The following is a 23,196-nucleotide window of genomic DNA, read 5'->3' as shown; positions in this document are numbered from 1 at the left end:
CCACCAACAGTGCAAGAGGGTTCCCATTTCTCCACATCCTCTCCAGCATCTATAGTCTCCTGATTTGTTCATTTTAGCCACTCTGACTGGCATGAGGTGATATCTGAGTGTGGTTTTGATTTGTATTTCCCTGATGAGGAGCGACGTTGAGCATCTTTTCATGTGCCTGTTGGCCATCCGATGTCTTCTTTAGAGAAGTGTCTATTCATGTTTTCTGCCCATTTCCTCACTGGATTATTTGTTTTTTGGGTGTGGAGTTTGGTGAGCTCTTTATAGATTTTGGATACTAGCCCTTTGTCTGATATGTCATTTACAAATATCTTTTCCCATTCCATTGTTTGACTTTTAGTTTTGTGGATTGTTTCCATTGCAGTGCAGAAGATTTTTTTATCTTCATGAGGTCCCAATAGTTCATTTTTGCTTTTAATTCCCTTGCCTTTGGGGATGTGTCGAGTAAGAGATTGCTACGGCTGAGGTCAGAGAGGTTTTTGCCTGCTTTCTCCTCTAGGGTTTTGATGGTTTCCTGTCTCACATTCAGGTCCTTTATCCATTTTGAATTTGTTTTTGTGAATGGTGTAAGAGAGTGGTCTAGTTTCATTCTTCTGCATGTTGCTGTCCAATTCTCCCAGCACCATTTGATAAGAGACTGTTTTCTTTTCCACTGTATATTCTTTCCTGCTTTGTCAAAGATTATTTGGCCATACTTTTGTGGCTCTAATTCTGGGGTTTTTATTCTATTCCATTGGTCTATGTGTCTGTTTTTGTGCCATACCATGCTGTCTTGATGACTGCAGTTTGTAGTAGAGGCTAAAGTCTGGGATTGTGATGCCTCCCGCTTTGGGCTTCTTCTTCAAAATTACTTTGGTTATTCGGGGCCTTTTGTGGTTCCATACAAATTTTAGGATTGCTTGTTCTAGCTTCAAGAAGAATGCTGGTGCAATTTTGATTGGGATTGCATTGAATGTGTACATAGCTTTGGGTAGTATTGACATTTGACATTTTAACAATATTTATTCTTCCAATCCATGAGCATGGAATGTTTTCCCATTTCTTTGTCTTCTTCAATTTCCTTCATAAGCTTTCAATAGTTTTCAGCATACAGATATTGTACATCTTTGGTTAGGTTTATTCCTAGGTATTTTATACTTCTTGGTGCAATTGTGAATGGGATCAGTTTCTTTATTTGTCTTTCTGTTGCTTCATTGTTAGTGTATAAGAATGCAACTGATTTCTGTACATTGATTTTGTATCCTGCGACTTTGCTGAATTCATGTATCAGTTGTAGCAGACTTTTGGTGGAGTCTATCGGGTTTTCCATGTATAATATCATGTCATCTGCAAAAAGTGAAAGTTTGACTTCATCTTTGCCAATTTTGATGCCTTTGATTTCCTTTTGTTGTCTGATGGCTGATGCTAGCACTTCCAACACTATGTGAAACAACAGCGGTGAGAGTGGACATCCCTGTCATGTTCCTGATCTCAGGGGGAAAACTCAGTTTTTCCTGATTGAGGATGATATTAGCTGTGGTATTTTCATAAATGGCTTTTATGATGTTTAAGTGTGTTCCTTCTATCCCAACTTTCTCGAGGTTTTTATTAAGAAAGTATGCTGAATTTTGTCAAATGCTATTTCTGCATCCATTGACAGGATCATATGGTTCTTATCTTTTCTTTTATTAATGTGATGTATCACATTGATTGATTTGTGAATGTTGAACCAGCCCTGCATCCCAGGAATGAATCTCACTTGATCATGGTGAATCATTCTTTTTATATGCTGTTGAATTCAATTTGCTAGTATCTTACTGAGAATTTTTCCATCCATATTCATCAGGGATATTGGCCTGTAATTCTCTTTTTTTTTTTTTACTGGGTCTCTCTGCCTTAGGAATCAAAGTAATACTGGCTTCATAGAATGAGTCTGGAAGTTTTTCTTCCCTTTCTATTTCTTGGAATAGCTTGAGAAGGATAGGTATTATCTCTGCTTTAAACGTCTGGTAGAACTCCCCTGGGAAGCCATCTGGTCCTGGATTCTTATTTGTTGGGAGATTTTTGATAACCGATTCAATTTCTTCGCTGGTTATGGGTCTGTTCAAGCTTTCTATTCCTCCTGATTGAGTTTTGGAAGAGTGTGGGTGTTCAGGAATTTGTCCATTTCTTCCAGGTTGTCCAATTTGTTGGCATATAATTTTTCATAGTATTCCCTGATCACTGTTTGTATCTCTGAGGGATTGGTTGTAATAATTCCATTTTCATTCATGATTTTATCTATTTGGGTCATTTTCCTTTTCTTTTTGAGAGCCTGGCTAGAAGTTTATCAATTTTGTTTATTTTTTCAAAAAACCAACTCTTGGTTTCGTTGATCTGCTCTACAGTTTTTTTAGATTCTATATTGTTTATTTCTGCTCTGGTCTTTATTATTTCTCTTCTGCTGGGTTTTGGGTGGCTTTGCTGTTCTGCTTCTATTTCCTTTAGGTGTGCTGTTAGATTTTGTATTTGGGATCTTTCTTGTTTCTTGAGATAGGCCTGGATTGCAATGTATTTTCGCCTCAGTACTAGCTTCACTGCATCCCAAAGCATTTGTGTTGTTGTATTTTCATTTTCGTTTATTTCCATATATTTTTTAATTTCTTCTCTAATTGCCTGGTTGACCCATTCATTCTTTAGTAGGGTGTTCTTTAGCCTCCATGCTTTTGGAGGTTTTCCAGACTTTTTCCTGTGGTTGATTTCAAGCTTCATAGCATTGTGGTATGAAAGTGTGCATGGTATGATCTCAATTCTTGTATACTTATGAAGGGTTGTTTTGTGACCCAGTATGTGATCTATCTTGGAGAATGTTCCATGTGCACTTGAGAAGAAAGTATATTCTATTGCCTTGGGATGCAGAGTTCTAAATATATCTGTCAAGTCCATCTGATGCAATGTACCATTCACGGCCCTTGTTTCTTTATTGATCCTGTGTCTAGATGATCTATCCATTGTTGTAAGTGGGGTATTAAATTCCCCTGAAATGACCACATTCTTATCAACAAGGTTACTTTTGTTTGTGATTGTTTTATGTATTTTGGGGGCTCCCATATTTGGCACATAGACATTTATAACTGTTAGCTCTTCCTGATGGATATACCCTGTTATTATTATACAATGCCCTTCTTCATCTCTTGTTAAAGCCTTTAATTTAAAGTCTAGTTTGTCTGATAAAAGTATGGCTACTCCAGCTTTCTTTTGACTTCCAGTAGCATGATAGATAGTTCTGCATCCCCTCACTTTCAATCTGAAGGTGTCCTCAGGTCTAAAATGAGTCTTTTGTAAACAGCAAATAGATGGGTCTTCTTTTTTTTTTATCCATTCAGATACTTTATGTCTTTTGGTTGGAGCATTTAGTCCATTACATTCAGTGATATTATTGAAAGATATGGGTTTAGAGTCATTGTGATGTCTGTAAGTTTCATGCTTGTAGTGATGTCTCTGATGCTTTGTGGTCCTTGCAACATTTCACTCACAGAATCCCCCTTAGGAACTCTTGTAGGGATGGTTTAGTGGTGGCGAATTCCTTCAGTTTTTGTTTGTTTGGGAAAACCTTTATCTCTCCTTCTATTCTGAATGACAGGCTTGCTGGATAAACGATTCTCAGCTGTATATTTTTTCTGTTCCTCACATTGAAGATTTCCTGCCATTCCTTTCTGTCCTGCCAAGTTTCAGTAGATAGGTCTGCCACAAGTCTTATCGGTCTCCCTTTATATGTCACAGTTTGTTTATTTCTAGCTGCTCTCAGAATTTTCTCTTTATCCTTGTATTTTTCCAGTTTCACTATGATATGTTGTGCAGAAGATCGATTCAAGTTACATATGAAGGGAGTTCTCTGTGCCTCTTGGATTTCAATGCCCTTTCCTTTCCCAGATCAGGGAAGTTCTCAGCTATGATTTGTCCAAGTACATCTTCAGCCCCTTTCTCTCTCTCTTCCTCTTCTGGAATTCCTATTATACAGATATTGTTTCATTGCATCACTTAGTTTTCTAATTCTCCCCGCATACTCCTGGATTTTTTTTATCTCTTTTTTTCTCAGCTTCCTCTTTCCATAATTTATCTTCTAATTCACCTATTCTCTCCTCTGCCTCTTCAGGCAGAGCTGTGGTCACCTCCATTTTATTTTGCAGCTCATTTATAGCTTTTTTTTTTTAGCTCCTCCTGACTATTGCTTAGCCCCTTGATCTCTGTAGCAATAGAGTCTCTGCTGTCCTCTATACTTTTTTCAAGCCCAGCAATTAATTTTATGACTATTATTCTAAATTCTTGTTCCGTTATATTGCTTAAATCATTTTTGATCAATTCGTTAGCTGTCGCTATTTCCTGGAGTCTTTTGAGAACAATTGGCACCTGTCTGGGGTACTTGCACACTGCCAGGCTTGTAGTTTTGCTTTGATGGGATCTGGCGTATTAGCCAGGGTGGATTCGCAAAGTGCACAGGGGCCGGAGGGGCAGGCTTTGCCTTTGGTGGTCCCCTGTGGGGCGGGGGGCCCTGCAACACCAGGAAGGAGGGAGGCAGGGCCATCGGAAGGCTGGATCCACAGAAGCACAGCGTTGGGTGTTTGCACAGTGCAAGCAGTTTCGGTGATGGGAACTGGTTCCCTTTGGGATTTTGGCTGGGGGATGAGAGAGGGAGATGGCACTGGCCAGCGCCTTTGTTGCCCGCTGAGCTGAGCTCTGTCTTCCAGGGCTCAACACCTCTCCCTACCAGTGTCCTCTCGCCCTCCCGCTCTCCAAGCAGAGTTGCTAACCTATAACATTACAAATGTTAAGTCCCACTGGCTGTCAGAACTCATGCCATCCGGCCCCTCCACTTTTGCAAGCAAGACTCGGGGGCTCTGCCTTGCTGGGTGGGCTGCCCCTCTAGCCGCACCCCCCCCAGCTCCCTCCCGCCAGTCCCTGTAGTGCGCACCACCTCTCTGCCCTTTCTACCCTCTTCCGTGGGCCTCTTGTCTACACTTGGCTCTGGAGAGTCTGTTCTGCTAGTCTTCTGGTGGTTTTCTGGGTTATTTAGGCAGATGTGGGTGGAATCTAAGTGATCAGCAGGACGTGGTGAGCCCAGCGTCCCCCTACACTGCCATCTTCCCGATGATCCCCATGGGTTTGTTTAATTTGATCTCAGTTTTTGCAGGTGGGGAGTCAAGCAAACAAAATGAAGTCAAAATAATGAGTTGACCTTTTTCCTCCAGAAATGGTGGATTAGGTAATTGAGAATATCTTTTCCACAGAGACAATATAGAAAATTGGTACCCACCATGTCTCCAAATGGCTCAAATAGCTAGCCAGATAGTGAAAAATTACCAAACCCGATCCTTGAGGATATCTAAACGGACAGCTATGAGCGTGTATTAAATATTAGATATTTAACAAATTGGGAATAAAAAGCTGAGTGATGAACAGTGCTCTTTACAGCCTCATGAGGCTTGTATGACAAAATAAGAATCCAGAGCCTACCAAGGGTAATGGTGTTGGTGAGGGACACTAACAAAGGCTGCACTCTCGGTTTAACAGTGAACAGGAAATAACAGTGCATTCAAGATTGTGGACCAGCATTAGGGAATCTCAGTAGTCCATAAAATCTTTTCTCTGACATCAGGTGTATATAATTGCAGAATGCTAATGCTGTAAGTTTCTGGAAGCAGCAACAGAAAATCATCTGAGGAAGCATTTAAAATCAACCACAAGTTGAGATGAAATTTATGAATGATGTTTCAAAGAAACTATCAAACATACACTCCCAAAAATATATGAAGAGAGTAAAAATGAATGAGATTGAGAAAACAACAGACCTTAGATCTACAAAAGTTCTTGCTGTTGGAATTTTTGGATGCACACCTAAAACACACAACACAACACACACACACACACACACACACACACAAACACAAAGAGTTATGCTTACTATGTCCAAGAACACAAAAGGAAAGAATGACAATATTGACAGAAAACAAATGCATAAAAGTGACACAAAAATTTGAAAAAGAGCTAGTTACAATTTTGGAACCATGAAATGGATTAAATGATGCAGAAGTGGAGTAACTGATACCATGAAATGGATTAACATAGGTAATTCTGAGGTGTTTTACAACACCAACAACCAGTTCTCTGATTCTGCAGACACAAATTGGGTTTTCAACAGTTCAGTTAAGTTCTCATATTTACAACCCTGAATCAGTGCAGACTTCATGCCTCAGTCCCCCAAGAATGTTTCCAACTTCAGATGCCAGTCACAAGTCTTAAGCTTCCCAAACTTCTCACCAACTGGTTATGTGTCAGGTCTGGTAATTCTATAGAATGGCTCACAAACTCAGAAATACACTACTCTTACATTTCCTGATTTATTATAAAGGATATTATATAAAAATACAAATGAAGAGCAGAATGAGGAGGTACATAGGACATGATCTGGATGGGTCCCAAATGCAGGAGCTTCTTTCTGCATAGAGTTGGGCTATGCCACCTTCCTAATATGTGGATGTGGTCACCAACTCAGAAGCTTTCTGCACTCCATTGTTTAGGGGTTTTTATGAAGATTTCGCCACATAAGCATGATTAATTAGTAACTCAATCTCGAGCTCTTTTCCCTTCTTCCAAGGTTGGGAGTGGGTGTAGAAATGAAAGTTCCAGGTTTCTTACCAAGGTTTGATCTTTCTGGAAACCAACTTCCACTCTGAAGCTACTATCTGGGGGCCTGCCAGGAGCTACCATATTAGAACAAAAGGCAAACCTACCACCCAGGAAATTCCAAGGGATTTAGGTGCTCTGTGTCAGGAACTAGGGATAAAGACCAACTATATATTTCTTATTATGTCACATAAATCAAAAGATTGGTTGGAAAGCAGATTAAAATGTACAAAAGAGAATGACATGTAATATGTTAGAAATACAACCGTTGAGGGGCACCAGGGTGGCTCAATCGGTTAAGTATTGAGTTCAGCTCAGGTTATTATCTCACAGTTCATGGGTTTGAGCCCTGTGTCGGGCTCTGTGCAGGCAGCTAAGAGCCTAGAGCCTGCTTCAGATTCTCTCTCCCTCTCTCTCTTCCCCTTGCCTGCTTGTTCTCTTTCTCTCTCTCTCTCTCTCAAAAATAAATACACATTTAAAAAAATTACAAACAGTGAAATTAACAACAGGTAAAATACAGTACCTAGAATAAAGCTTGGAGACACAAATGATGTAATACAGAGAAGAGAGGGTAGAAGATTCAAGTATAAGGTCAAACATATTTATCTGTGTCTTTAAGGAAAGAATAGAGAGAAGTAGTGTTTGAAATAATGGAGGAGCATTTTCCAATACTGACCAAAGAGGTCAAGCCATAGATTGAAGAAGCTCTGCAAGCCTCAATAGGCTAAGAAAGCCATGCTAAGACATACAATAATTGTACTACATAAAATCAGAGACAAAGAGAAATCTGAAAAGCGTTGAAAGAGAAAAGGTACATCTACTTCAAAGAGACAACAATTAGGCCTATAGGTAACTTCTTGATAGGAAGTACGCAAATCAAAGAAAATGGGTAAATATTGTTAAGGGTCTAAAAGGAAGTACTTGCCTGCATAAATCATGGGAATAAAAGTCACAGCATAGGGAATATAGCCAATGATACTGTAATAGCATTGTCTGGTGACAGAAGGTAACTACACTTGTGGGGAGCACAGCATATAATGTATAGAGAAGTTGAATCACTACGTTGTACACCTGAAAATAATGTAACATTGTGTGTTAACTACACTAAAAAAATACTTTTAAAAAAGTCATTTGCTACTGTGGCTCTCAGTCCTGACCTTAACATCAGAGTCCCTGGAAGGGTTGTCCAAAATGACTGCTTATATAATTTGTGGAGTCCAGAGTAAAATGAAAATGCTGGCCTTGTGTTCAAAATGTTAGGGGAAAAAGCCTTTAAAGGTAGTAAAATATGAAGCTTTTTCTTTTTTAACCATGACCTCTCTTTCTCTGTCTCTCTGCCCATCTCTTGATGTGTCTTGAAATTTTTACTTGCCTAACATTATCCTAAATAAAAAATTATAACTTAAAAAAAACAAACAAAAATCCTACAACATTAACTGAAACAAAAAATATATTCATTTTTGTGCATCAGAGGACACTATCAATACAGTGAAAAAGCTACCCATGGGGGCTGTGGGGAAAATATTTGGAAATCACACATATGATAAGGGATTGATGTCTAGAATATATAAAGAACACCTACAAATCAACAACCAAAAAATAAATACCCAATGAAAAAATGGGAAAAAGATTTGAATAGACATTTTTCTAAGGAAGATATACACATATCCAATAAGCACATGGAAAGATGCACAAAATCAGTAATCATCAGGAAAATTCAAATGAAAACCACAGCAAGACACCACTTTACACCCATTAGAATTGCTATGGTATTCAACAAAAGAAATAAGCATTGGAGAGGATGTAGACAAACTGGGACCTTATGAATTGCTGGTGGGAATGTAAAATGATGCAACCACCATGGAAAGCAGTGTGGCAGTTGCTGAAAAAGTACACATATAGCATATGATCCAGCAATTCTACTTCTGGATATATACCTAAAAGAACTAAAGGCAAGGACACAAAGAGATATTTATACAGTCATGTTCAAGGAAGCATTATTCATAATAGTGAGAAGGTGGAAACAACTCAAGTGTCAAATGACTAAGAAATGGATAAACAAAATGTGGTATATACATACAATTGAATATTATTAGGCCTTAACAAAAGAATGAAATTCTGATACATACTGTAACTTGAAGATATTAGGTAGAATAAGTCAGTCAAACAGGACAAATATTTTCCAAAACCACTTATATGAGTTACTTGGATTCAATTCATAGACATAGTAGAATGGTTAATGCCAGCTGTGAGAGTAAAGGGGAAATAGGATAAAGAAGATGTGATACACACACACACACACACACACACACACACATATATACATATATATATAATATTCCATTGTGTGTGGGTGTAGGTAATGGAATATTATTCAGCCATAAAAAGAATGAAATCTTGCCATTTGCATTGACATGAATAGAGCTAGAGACTATAATGCTAAGTGAAATAAGTCAGTTAAAGAAGGACAAAAGCCATATGATTTCATTCATATGTGGAATTAAGAAACAAAACAAATGAGCAATGGAAATAAATCAGACACATGTAAAACTAGATTCTTAATGAGAGAGAGAAGACAGACAGTTACCAGAGGGGAGGTGGATAGGGTGATGGGTGAAATAGGTGATAGGGAATAAGCATACACTTTTCTTAATGGGCACTGAATAATGTATAGAATTGTTGAAATGTGTACCTGAAACTAATATAACACTGCATGTTAACTATATTGGGATTAAAAATAGTAAATAAAAAAAATTTTAAATATATGTTGACAAAAATCTTGAAGGAAACACACCAAACTGATAATTGTGCCTAACTTAGCTAAAGGGCTTGTCATGCAAAAGGTGGTCAGGGTAGGAATATTATTTGATCTCATTTTTAAAATTTTCAGTAAGAATGTACACAAGGTATATCTGTGTAAATAAGACAACTTTGAAAACAAATGAGCAAAAAAACTAGGGGTAGTTATTTACTGGGAGCCCTTAATAAGCCTTCTTTCCTTTCCCTTCTTGGAGGAGTTTCTGAGAATATGGCAGAATTTGTTTATCCTGGCATTCTTCAGAGTTTTAAAGAACTTCTTGGTAAAATGAGGGAGTTAAAGAATAAAAGCACAGTATTGTGTGAGACAGAGTCAGAGATGAAAGACTCTGGCCTTGCATGGAGAGGTAGAGGCTGAAAGCTGAAGTATGCATTTGAAATTTTAATAGTATCGCCCATGCCACACTCACACACACACACACACACACACACACAAACGTGCACACACACACACACAGTTAAAGCGTACAGAAAAATTGATGAGATATTGGGCCACAAGAGAAAATATGCACAAATTTAACAGGAGTTAAATCATAAAGAGGAAGTCCTCTGACCACAATAGGATTATGGTTGAAACTAATGATGAAAATTCAGGCCATCTGACCATTTTTTTTATTTGGACTGTTTGCATTTCTAATATTGAGTTGTAGTAGTTCCTTACATATTTTTGACATTAATTCCTTGTCAGATATCAGGTTGAGCAAATATTCTGTAGGTTTCCTTTTCATTTTGTTGATCACTCATGTGGTTGTGTGGAAACTTTTTATTATCTTTTCATTGAAGAAATTTATTTGTTCATTTATCATATTCCTTGCAGAGAATTTTGCTGTGAATAGAACATTCAAAAATTGTTGTTAAATATATATATTTTTGATAACTGCTCTGACTTACAGTATTATGGACATTCAGGGGATGTAAAAATGAAGGAGGTACAGTTTTTGTTCTCATGGAGTTATTAGTGTATCATGCAATATGAAACAACTAGAATATTGCACATTAAAATACCAAATGTTGTATACCCATGTGTACCCTAACTGTCCACTACTCTTTTGTTCTTGTCTTTTCCACTTAGCCTTTTCAACGCGTTTCTTTCCTAAATTTTAAGTACATCTTAGTAAAGCGTAACCTATCTACACAAATTACACAAATCAAAGTGTGTACCTGAATTCACAAAATGACACACCCATGCATCCACAAACATATTTAGAAGTAGGACATCGTACAGCCCCTTGCCTGAGGAGCCATTATGCCAACTTCCATCACTGTAAATTGACTTTGACAGTTTTAACAATTTATGAATGGGATTATAGAGTACATATTGTTTCTTTCTGGGCTTTTTTCATTCAAATGATGTTTGTGAGCAGACGCTTTTTAGTTCGATGTAGATACACTTGTTTACTGTTGCTTTTGTTGCTTGTGCTTTGGGTGTCACATCTATAAAATCATAGTCAAGGCCAATGTCAAGGAGATTTTTCCCTATGTTCTCTTCCAGGAGTTTTACCATTTCAGGTCTTATATATACTCTAAAGTTTTTGTTCTGTTTTGGGTTAATTTTTGCAGATGGAGCAAGATAAGGGTCCAATTTCATTCTTTTGCATGTGAAGTTTCACTTTATTGAGGAGACTGTCTCCTTTATTGAGGAGCACCATTTATTGAGGAGACTGTCTTTCCTCCTTGACTATTCTTGACTCCCTTGTCAAATATTAGCTGACTGCATATGCGTGAGTTTACATCCAGGCTCCCCATTCTGTCCCATAGGTCTATGTGCCTGTTCTGGGGCCAGCAACATATTGTTTTGATTACTATAGCTTTGCAATCTACTTTGAAATAAGGAAGTGTGATATCTCCCGCTTTGCTCTCCTTATTGAGGATTGCTTTGGCTGTTGGTTGCTATGCCACAGCCTTTATGAAAGGGAATGTGACAGTAATGAGCAAGATTACGTGTGTTTTCACCCTTTATTCAGCAATAGTAGTACATCTAGGGATCAACCTCAAAGATACATTGAGAAACATTGCTAAAGATTATGTCACAATTCTATTCACTGTGGGTGTATTTGTAATAGCCATAATAGCAACAACCAAGGTGTGCATCAATAGAAGATTAGCTGACTAAATCATGGTCTGTTCACACAATGGCATACTCTGCAGCTGTTGAAAGGAGTGGGAGATGCCTCTATGGAGCACTATGGAGTGATCTCAAGGATATTGTTGTCTCAGCTTTGCTGGGGTATAATTGTATACCAAAAAAAAAAAAGCCCAAACTACATATTAGTGTATACAATCTCATGAGTTTGGGCATCTGTGTAACCGTCTCCACGATCAATGTAATAAACATATTCATCACCTCCAGAAGTTTTTCTGTGTCCTTTTATTACTGTGTTTTGGTTTGTTTTTTATTTTGCTTTCTTGTGAGAAGAAAATTTAACATGAAAAAAAAGAAAATTTAACATGAGATTTACCCTCTTGACATATTTTTACGTGGACTGCACCTCTTATTCAAAGCGTCTAATATAGTCGCACTTATGGAAACAGACAATAGAATGGTGGTTGCCAGGAGAGGGGGGAAAAGGGGACATGGAGAGCTGTTGTTTAATGGGTATAAAATTACAGTTATTCAAGATGAGTGTGCTTTAGAGATCTGCTGTATAACATAGTTCCTATACGTAACAATGAAGGCCATATTTCTACATGAGAAAAGGCAAAGTGGAGGAGTTTGTATAGATTACGCAGCATTTATCTAAGGAGGAGGGAGTGTATTGAATGTCTGTCTCTCTGATGAGAGATACAGATCTGATGGCCAGGTAATACCAGTTGCCCCATTCCTTGAGCCTTTAAGGAATCTGTTGAATACACTCCCTGCATGAGCTTTGCTTACCCTGGTGTCCCCACTTCTCACTTCTACCCAATGTTGGCTGTCTCTGGGAATGCACGTTCACCCACAAACACTTTTGACCAATTGCTCAATATTTGCTCCAGATCATTCCATTTTTTTTTCATTATCAATTAATACTTGTCCTACCCGTTAAGCTGTTCTTGCTCAGAAACCAGAGGTATCAGGCCTTTATGGCCCTGTAGTGTTTGTGTGACCTGCTTTGGGGAGAGGTGCCTTTCTGGGCAAGGGTTGAAAGTAGTGGAATGCTGGAGGGGGCTCTTACTGGAACATGAGAGCAAACTTAACTGTTCGGGAATTTTGCGAGCCAGCTGTTGAACACAGATGTTTTAAAGACTAAATTCTATAAGGTAGCAATTACATTACCTGCATTATATTGAAAACAATCATAATACATACTCAAAACTCATCAGCCTCTAATCACTTTTCCCACATCTTGAGGTTATGTACATTTATTGCATCAGAATGGTGGAAATGCATCCTTTCCCAACTCTGCATTAATTGACATGAGGTCAGTAGCGTGAAATTGGCAAATGCTACAACACGGGGCATTTCCCCCAACCCACCCCCTTCCCCAGAGAGCCTGTTGTTACACATTTGCATGCATACCACTGGTTGAAACTGATGCACTCTGCAGATGCTGCAGATCTGCAGACGTGGTGGATATCCTCAGATCCAACTGGTGCTGTTGTAAAACACATGAGAGTCAAGATCTAATGTACACTACCTTACAAAGTGATGTTTTAAATCTGTGGACTGGAGTAGTACGTGACTAAGGATGGTTCATGAAAAAAAAAAAAGGCTGGATATTTGATATTTGTGACAAAGTCCTAAGATGCCCATAATATGCCACCGTTAAGAGACTTTTTAAAAAAGGTATAGGGCAGTGTACGTACACGCATGTGCTTGCACGCGTGCATTTGTGGGGTGCGGGGGAGGATGCATGGATATCAGGTCTAAGAGGCTCTGTGTAGAAGGGCAGGTGGGACTCAGAAAAGTGAAAGGGTACAGGGAAGGGGGGCTGACTCCTTCTCCCAATCTCCATCACCTTATTTCTCTTTTCTTCCCTCTTCTCATGCCACAACTTTTAACCCCAAATACACTTTCTCCTTTACCAACTCAGCTGTGGGACCGTGGTGCACCTAGGACACAACTGCATAGCAGGGTTTTGGGCCTTTTCCAGGCAACACTGCTTCCTTCCTCTGTGACAGTGTGGCCTTGTTTATCTAATACTGGGCGAGGAGGGGTCTCGGGATCACTGATTTAAGTAGCAAATCAGGGAAGGAAGGAAAGCATGAGATGGACATCAGTCTTGCCCTATGTGCTGAGTGACCTTGCATGTTTATCTGGCATGAGATAAGGAATATAAGAAGCCTGACTTCTCAAGGCCTGAAACAAGAAAGCATAAGTTGTTATCAGATGTCATCACCATCAATCGTCTTGGGTAAAAATGAAGGAGGCATGGGAGGAGGGAGAAAACACAATGGGAAATAGTCAGCGACTGGGCATATCCAGTGGAGCTTTCCGTCTTCTGGGCGGGGTCTCCAGGTCCTTCTTTGTTTGGAACATCAGCAGAGGACCGAGATCTGATCTCAGTGCACATAAGATCTGATCCACTACTACATATTGTTACATTGAATAGGAAACAAAAGAACTATTTTTGGAAGACTCTTCTCACTGGATGTCTGCTGCTTCAAGTTTTGAGCCTTTCACTCAATGATATATGTACATAGATATACTATCAGGATGTAGGAAAAGTAATGAGAGATTGATGAGTATGTATTATGATTGTCTTAAATATAATGCAGGTAATGTAATTGCTACTTTATAGAATTTAGTCTTTAAAATTTATAAAATTATTAGCTAATTTAGGGCCTGGCAAAGAGAGGGGAGTCTTCCTCTATCCATCTGTGGCTACAAATTTCCCCTAAAACACTTGTGCAAGTTACTTGTACTCATATAGTGTGTGTCCTCATAGGTAAAAGACTGGTAATAATGCTTAGCTCAGAGAGCTGCTGTGAGGCTCTATGTGTTTAGCATACAGTGGGCACAAAATCAATGATAATGATTCTTCCTCATATTTCATGGGTCCTTCAAAAGTAGGCTCTGGGTCTAATTCATGTCCCCTCTTTGATTCTTCTGGCCCTGGTTGCCTTCAGTGCCCCCCACTGTAAAATACACATTCGACTAGAATCGAACTGGCATTCACTTGGCCATAGTTGGCCTGAATGGATGTTTTCTTTGGCCCACGTACAGGAAACCAGAGCCAGTGTTTTAAAATTGAGATATTTTACATAGAAATCTAGAATTCCATCTTCTCTTGAAAAATCAGGAGATGTGGCAATGAAGATTCCACATCCCTACATGACAACAATTGGCTGGAGCCAGGTGGCAGCTGGCCCCTAAGGTAGAGCATGCACTGTCAGTTGGCCAGAGCCTATCAGTCCTGCTCTGCTCATTCGCAAGACCTGCTTGACCCTGAAGACAACCCAATTTGGGGCCCTCTGGACAGCTGGAAGCAGTCTATGCCAGGCAGAAGGTAGGCACTTCCTTGCTAAATGAGTAAAACCCTTACCCCCCTCACCATCTCCCCCTTTTTTCGCTACCATTTTCTTGTCTTGTCATGCTAAGAAAGCTCAGTTATTGAGTAAGGTGATTCTCACTTAGAAAAGTAAACTGAACAAGTCTGTTAGAGTCAGGAGAGTCTACGTTATACTGTGGTAGCAAACAACTCCTATATCGCAGTGCCTTACAACAACGAGAATTTATTATTTGTTCACACACACAAACCTAGACACAAAATGAAAACACCCTTATATTTTGACAAGCATGCATACATGCATGAGTGCATGGGTATGTTTGCAATCACGAGTCAAATGAAAACTCTGGCATATGAACATATGACCTCCCACAGAACCCTATTTAGAGACTGATCAGCTTAGATCCCATGACGCTGTTTTCATAAGAGACATAAAAAGGCCCCAGAATCTAGGCATTAAGGGATGGTGGTACAAGAATATCCACTCTCAGCCAAGGAATTGTCCCATATCATAAAAAGAGTCTGAAAAGCTTATGAAAGAACCTAGAGGTTAAAAAAACAAACATGTTAAGCATTTTGGACTTTAAACATTTTGCAAATGCATGAATAGGAAGTACTCTGGTGAGGCCTCCTCTTCTGGGTTTCTAGCTCAAGAGGGAGATGCACCCCAGATGTCCAATAGGCAGAGAAATGGAGCTGGCTGGCCTGGGTCGGAGAGAGGAGCTAGAAGGCTGGGGTCCTTCATCTCCAGCAGGAGCTGCAGATAGAAAGGAAGGCATCAGACCCACGTCACATCCGTTTCCCCTCCTGGCTCTCCCCTCTTTTTTGTTCCACCCAATCGAGGCTTTGTCACCTGGACTACAGCACAGAACTCTTCCTCGCTGATGTGTTCATCTTGGGTCTTGCCTCCTCCAATCTCTCCATCAAAGTCACCACATATCTTTTTTTTTTTTTCTTTTGTCAAGCCCGGGATAATTGAATATACTCCTCTCTAGCTCAGACATTCCCGGGCTCCTCACCACCCACAGTTTCTGGTCTAGCCCTAGGCCTGGCATTCTAGACCTGGGTGACCAGTAGCCTCCCCAGCCTCATCCCTTTCTGTTCCAGCAGTTCCTCTAATGTTGCTGCTTCACTCACACACCACACCCCATCCAGCATTTTGGTCTGGGAGTGCCCAGCCTTCCCTCTCAACCTTCCCAGGATTCTATCGCTCCTCTGATCCTTCCTCTCCAGGCTCAACATTGAAATTTAGCCACAAAACACAACTAGTGAAGGCATCCAGGCTCCACATGTAGACTGGAGGCAGAGACCAGATCTCCCTCCAGCCTAGGCTCTTATCACCTACGTATATCCTGCCCACCACAACAGATTGCAGGGGTCAGACTAGAAAGCTCTGGGATGGGAGTGAGGAGACCTGGGCGTGCCACTTGATATGCTGCATGCCTCAGGGCAAGTCCCTGCCACTCTCTGGGCCTCAGTTTCCTTGTTTCTTGACACCAAATGCACTGGGCATTTCCTGATGAGCACAGAGCTCTGACGATTCACTGAGCAACCATCACCTGCCATCTCCGACATCAGGCTGAGGAGCTTGGGTTCCCCAGGCCCAAGGAGGTTCAACCCACCAACCCAGACCTCCCAGATAGGCCCTACTTACCACAGCGCCGTCCCATTTCCCAACCATCCCCACCCCGTGCTGTGCTCTCCTTTCAAGGACCAGGCTACCTGCTGCCACGCAGGGCTGGAGCAGGGAGATGGAGCCAGAAGATGCCTGAGAAGAGTTTCTCAGCATCAGCAGAGCCTCAGCGGCTTCCAGCTTCCGCTGCCACTCTGAGGAGGCAGAAACTGAGTCCTGGTCAGAAGCCTCAGGACCCTGCAATGGAAAGGGTGTGAGAGGATGGGAACTGAAAACCCATGCCTCCCTACGTCCTGCAATTGTCCCTTCAGCCCCCAGTTCCGCTGAAGGCCCCACCCACCCTGAGGCCATCTGCCCTTCCCATGCACTAAGCTTGGCCCCTGCCAGGGTCCTGGACCCCACTATTTTCCAGGATCTGTGGCCGCAGTGAGGACAGGGTCAAGGGTGGCACACGGCTGGAGGACCAGAGTTGAGCATCTAGAAACAAGGAAGGAGAGGCCAGGGGATCAAACCCTCTGGCAGACACATACTGCCAGTAGACAAACAGGGCCAGGATTTTGCAATATCTGGATGTGGGAATCTGAGTGCCTGCTGGCCATTAGTCGTTGTGGCTTGTGCAAGTCCTTTCCCCTGTTTGGCCTGTTTTCCTTTCTATGTCTTTCTTGTATATCTTTCTTGAGACACTCATTCCTGCCAGCAGTTTCAAAACTCTCGGGGCAACAGTGACGGGTGTAGGAAATCACAGGTGTCTGCATTTTAATCTGCAAGGCACCTGAAGAGATGTGATTACTGTCCTGTCCAGGGACTGGTTCTCACTTCCATATTCCTCAGTCCCCATGGAACTTGAAGGACCAGCCTGGCTCATCTCCAGGAAGCTTTCTCTAAGGGCCTCTGGACTCCCCCCTGGGCTCTGTGGCCCTCACCACCATGGCCCTCCTTTCAGCAGGACCTTCTTTCCCATCAATCTGTTTCCTCCATCTGAATGGAGGACTAACAGCCTCCATTCGTTGAAGGAATGTGCCACGTTGTGGCACAACGTGGCCTAGTCCTCTTGTCAATGCTATAGGTTTATGATATTGTCCCCATCAGTACACTGCTAGGGAAATGGAGGCTTGGAAATGGCCATATTCTCACAAATAGGAAATGGCAAGGCTGGGAGAACCCTGCCCTTCCCCACTAGTCTGAGATGCTGCCTCCTCCTCCCCTCCTCCTGCTCCTCCACCACCACCTCCTCCTCCTCCCACTTCTCGTCCTTCTCCTCTCCTCCCCCTCCTTCTGGCTGCTCATCGGTGTGCTCATCAGTGCCACCTCCACTTCCTCCTTGTATCTCCCACGGCATCAAGCACAAAGGCCAGGCATGCAATAACACAATATACAACTAGCTCCGTGGTCCTTCTCACTCTACGCACATGCTGGACAGGGCAGGGGTCCTGTGGGTCTTCCTGGAAAGAGAAGTTGTGAGTTGCATCTTCAAGGCTGCTGGAGTCCAAGATAGAGACAAAGATTTTGGGGCCTGACCAATCAGCAGACCTCCTCGGGTGCTCGCCTGCAGGAGCCGAGAGGACAGGGTGGAGTGTCAGCACCAGGCCAGCCATGGAGAGGAGACATGGGTATGTTGTGTGATGAGGATAGTAGCCCAGAATGTCAGAGCTATTCAGTAGCCCTGAATGTCAGTCAGAGCTGAGAAGACCTTGAGGACCAGCCAGTTCCTGCTCTTTATTTTCCAACTGGGGAAATTGAGGTCCAAGGAGGAGTATTATTTCCCCAAAGTCATATGGCAGGCTGCAGTAGGGTTAGAGAGGGAACCCATGTCTTCAGGACACAGACAAAAGAGTCTGGGCAGTGGCTGAGATGGGAACCTCCTCAGAGCCCTCAGACTCTCCTTACTTCCCCGGGGGGGGGGGCGGTGCACAGGGGTGGGCCTCAAGCTGGGACATGATGTTCTCCTTCCCAGCTGTGGAAAGCTGGGGACACTTTAGATGAGCCTTTCCCCCCTGAACCCACCCCACCTCACTCCACCCCCACTCTACTTCACCTCCAATCGGAGGTCTCATCTCACCGAGAACCATTTCCACCCCCACCCCCCACCCCCTACCCCTCACCCCGATTGCCCCTTCCCACCAACACTTGGTAGATCATATTGATAAAGTTTTATAGGTGGGGCAGCTAAAACCCTGAGGAGTAACTTGCCAAGGCCACATCGAAATTGGGTAGTAGGACTGGTGGCAGCACTGCTCGTGCTCTCTACACCCAAACCCAAGACGCCCTCCCTGACCAGAAACACTCACTGACGACTCCTCCTTGAATGGTCAACTTCTGGACATGGCTGTGAGCTTTGGGAGGGGAGGCCCCACTCGTTATCAGTCCTTGAGTCAGGTGCCTCTTTAGGCATGCCCCCTGCTCCCTCTTCAAGGCACTCTCAGCAGGCAAGACTCTGCAGGGATCCCTAAAGTGGGGGATTGCCAGTCTACAGTCAGTCACATTTAGAGGAGGCCCCCTCCCCACCCCCACTGTCAGACACCATACTCACGAGAAGAAGGCACACTTGTGACATTCACAAGCCTGGAAGGGGCAGGAGTGCTCCTGGTCCTTGGTTTGGTCATTGAGGCCATGGTTGTAGCAGCGGGCACAGCAACTTACAGTTCTTTTGGGGCCAAGTTCGATCCCCCATGGGGCTCTGGTCTCAAGGCCAGTGGGGGAGTCGGAGGGGCAGCAGGGCACAGCAGGCATTTCATTGGGATCCATGGTTCTAGGGCCAGGAGTGGATGTCAGGATGGCCACATGATCCCCTACCCTCAGCATACTTCCTCTGCCCTTCAAAATCCCCACCTGAGGTGCCTGGATTCTTCTTCATCCAGCTCACCGCTGAAATTGGATCGCACCCACCCTTCTTGCTCACACAGCCTCCTGCCCAGGAGGCCCTACTCACGCAAAGCCTCGTTCCAAGCAACTCATGGCATGGTTCCTGTCAACTTTCAATCCAATCATCATTCTCCTTGCCTACCTTCACTCTACATAGATCCCATTTTCAGGCATATACATTCACTCTTGTGCCCCCTTCAACAATTCCTGCCCTCCCCTTCTCATGTGTCATCCTCTACTCTGCTATACCTATTTTTCCTGGCATTCGCTTCCACCGTTGTCTTCCTAACCTCCCACATTCACTCACTCCCTACTCATGACTCTATGGCTCCTGAACTCAATTCTGTTATTAGTCTCATGTACATCCTACGTTCGAATTTCCTCTCACACCCCATTCTGATCTTCTTCTGCACCCCCACTGTAATCTTAATTATTCTCTTTTTCCCCCTTTAAGCGGACACCCCTTTGCACCCCATGAGATTATATTATGTTGCTGAATCCCAAGCCCTTCTTTCGATAATTATGTTTTATTCATCCCTTTGATTAGTCATTGACTAGATCCTTGTTGGGTCCCCTATGGAATGCCAGACCCTGATCCGGTCAACAGACAACTCCTCGCTGCACTAATTGTTTTCTTCCACCAACACACCCTCTCTGCTTTCATTCAAACCCATGTATTCCCTCCACAGCCTCCTGACAATCTCCCATGATCCTCTTCACGCTTCAACAGTTATGCTTGGGTACACCTTCCCTGTCCCCCAAACCCAGGGTGTACTACCCCGTCTCAAGGCAGCCCAGTCATTCGCTGCCACTACCACATCAAAATCAAAGGCAGGGGCATATGCCCTGCCTCAGGTTCCAGAGGCCAGGAGTCAAGGGTCTGAGGCAGGGGATCCTCCCCCAGGCGTTCCAATGTTGTTGGTTGGGGGTGGGGGTGGGGGTGCGGGTGACTGAGTTGGACATCAGGAGCGGGCAGAGGGACCCCACTGAGGTGGAGGAGAGGACCAGGGGTTGGTGATCCAGAGCAGGAGGGAGGGAGGAAAGAAGATGTGTGGAGAACGAGGGTCGTATTCCTGATGCCAGCCTGTGGTTACCTCAGCCTCCAGCCGCAGTGACAGGAGGTGGGAGGGAAGACCACTTCTCTCTCCCTTTCTCGCCCTTCGCACAAAGGCCAATGAGTTTCCAGCGCTGCCTTGCTCCTCCCACATCTGTGGCCAGCGACCAATGAGCTTCGAGTTCCACCGGAACTCACCCACCAAAGCCCCGCCCCCTTACCGTCCTCCCACTTCTCCGCGTGCTGGCTTTACCAAGCCCGCCAGTGAGTAACTCCTGAAGTGAGGTGGAGCTTTGCGTTCCCCCAAACCTTGTTTCCCAGACTTTTCTCTCCTTGGATGTGACATACTACATGCGCGTGCAGTTTTAACTCATGTCCTTGGTATTCTGTAATTTACTTTTACAAAATCCAGCGTGTGTTTTTAAGATTCATCCATATTGCTATGTCAGGGATTCTCAATCAGGGGGGCATCCTGCACCCCCGAGGAACATTTGGATGTGCCTGGAGTCATTTTGGTCCACCTTTGCATGTCTCGGCTTCTGAGCTCCCTGTCTGTTCCATAGATAAATTTGTCTATTCCTGTGCCAATACTCCACCATCTTAATTTTTACCTCTTGACAGGACATCTTGATCTATGTGTGGTAGGGAAAGTCCCCACATCTTATTCATAATCTTCAGGCGTATCTTTCGTATTCTTCACCTTTTGCCCTTCCAGTATAAATATTAGAATCAACATGTCATGTTCCTTGAAAATTCATTTGCAACACATTTGGGTTGCATTTTCATTAAATCTATGGATCAGCTAGGGGAGAATTGCCTGTATTTATGACACCCAGCCTTCCTAGTCACCAACATGGCATGTCTCTCCATTTATGAGGGTCTTCTTTAATGTTTTAATATTTTAGTTTACTACTTAGGTTTATCTTTTCTACATTCAGATCTTGTACATCTTTTATGGCATATATCCCAAGATACTCTAGAGTATTGTTGCTCTTGTACTTGATATCTGTTTAAAATGACATTTTCTAATTGTATCTAATTTATAGAAATCCATTTGATTTTTAAAAACTGTATTGACCTTAAGGTCAGCCACCGTGTTAAACTCTGTGATATCTAATAATTTGTCTTTAGACGTCTGCAGGTTTCTGTGAATCTTTGAGTAAGAGAAGTACAATAATCAACTTACAGGTTTCTTAAACCTTTACTGACTGGCTAGGACGTCCACTACAAGTGGAACAGACATGGCAAAATTGGACCCCTTTGGGTTAACATTTCCATATTAAAATGTATTCGTTGTGTTCCACTGTTTTCTTTCCTTCCTTCCTCCCTACCTCCTTTCTTCTGTCCTCCCTTCTTTCCTTCCTTCCTTCCCTGCTTTCTTCTTCTTTTCTCCCTTTCTTTTCTTCTTCCTTTTTCTCTTCCTTCTTCCTTTTTTCTCTTTCCTTCTCTTTCTTTCTTTCTTTCTTTCTTTCTTTCTTTCTTTCTCTTTATAGGTTTAAGGAGCTTCCCTTATATTTCTAATTTCATAAGTTTGTCTTAAAACATGAATCAATATCGAATTTTACTTTTCTGTCTCTATTGAAATGTTCAAGAGTCTGTTTAACAGTCTGTTAATACAGTGACTGTTATTTGCAGATGCTTTTTTCAAAATCTGTAGTGAAGTTTATAATCACAAGAGGACAAAACCATACGTGTGTATCTTAATAAGTTTTCAAAAATTAAACATACACATTCAGTTAGCACCTAGAGCAAGCAACAGAGTATATTACCGATACAAAAACCTCTCTCATGCCCCCTTCGACCTGTATTTTTTAAATGTGAATCCAGCTTCATTCTCCAAGGATAAATGTAACTTCTTTATGGTGGATCATCTTTTGTAGATACTGGTGGGTTCAGTTTGCTAAGGCTTTGCTTTGGATTTTTTACATCTTCTGTTCATGAACGAAATTGACTTGATGCTTCTCTTTCTTATACTGTCTTTGATGGTTCTAGTGTCAAGGTTTTCTAGTCTCCGACTCAGTTGAGGAATAGTTTCTCTTTTCTACCCTCTGGAAGTTTTTGTATAACATCAGGAGTATTTACCTTGGGACTTTATTAAAACTTGACTACTAGATAGCTGTGATGCCTGTTTTCTCCATTTTTTCTTTAAATTGTACTGTGAATAATTTCAAACATATACAAATAAGGTTTGTATACAAACTTGCAATCTCTAGGTTCATTAGAACTGTGGTCCTGAACACTAGCTTGCAACTAAGTCATAGGGCTTGTGAATACAGATTGCTGAATACTACATTTATAGTCCCAGATTTAAAATGAAGGATGGAACCCAGAGTTTGCTTTTTGACAAATTCCCTAGTGATGCAGAAGCTGATGGTGGGGGACCCACACTTTGAGAAACACTGCTCAAGACAGAATAGTGAGGGAACTTCCAAATATCCATCACTGTACTGCAACCATTAACAAATCATTGCCAATTGCATTTCATATAGATCTTCTCCCCTCCCTCTCTTCTGGATTATTTTCAATACTACAAATCATCTTATTTTATTGCAGAATATACAACATAACTCTAAAATATGAGCAATCCTTTTTCATCAACTTTCTATTTTCAAAATGCTCAACATTAAAAAGTGAACATTCTTTTACCTAGATTGCATATTATCCTATTGCTTTATCTCTCTTTTTTTTCTTTTTGCATAAGCACTCAAATTCCTAACACTTCATCCAATTACTTCAGAATGGATCTCATA

At 42.1% G+C, this 23,196-nt stretch overlaps 1 protein-coding gene across 2 annotated transcripts; it reads right to left on the bottom strand.

The window, feature by feature from the left end:
* Nucleotides 1-14,167: 14,167 nt before the first annotated feature.
* On the bottom strand, nt 14,168-21,818 carry LOC106989734 (doublesex- and mab-3-related transcription factor C1-like). 2 transcript variants are annotated; one of them, XM_053202490.1, is made up of 6 exons: nt 20,487-21,818; nt 19,061-19,279; nt 18,819-18,976; nt 17,940-18,076; nt 16,620-16,767; nt 14,168-15,654 (listed from the first exon to the last, which is right to left on the bottom strand). In XM_053202490.1, the coding sequence occupies exons 2-6, from the start codon at nt 19,273-19,275 to the stop codon at nt 15,542-15,544; spliced, it is 771 nt and encodes a 256-aa protein (XP_053058465.1). In that variant the 5' UTR covers nt 19,276-19,279; nt 20,487-21,818; the 3' UTR covers nt 14,168-15,541. The 2 variants fall into 2 exon arrangements, with proteins under 2 accessions (XP_053058465.1, XP_053058464.1); XM_053202489.1 differs by having other exon boundaries at nt 19,061-21,818.
* Nucleotides 21,819-23,196: the final 1,378 nt, after the last annotated feature.

The sequence above is a fragment of the Acinonyx jubatus genome, chromosome X (assembly GCF_027475565.1).
Source record: "Acinonyx jubatus isolate Ajub_Pintada_27869175 chromosome X, VMU_Ajub_asm_v1.0, whole genome shotgun sequence".
NCBI classification, from domain to species: Eukaryota; Metazoa; Chordata; class Mammalia; order Carnivora; family Felidae; genus Acinonyx; species Acinonyx jubatus.
This window is presented reverse-complemented; position numbering and strand designations above follow the sequence as displayed.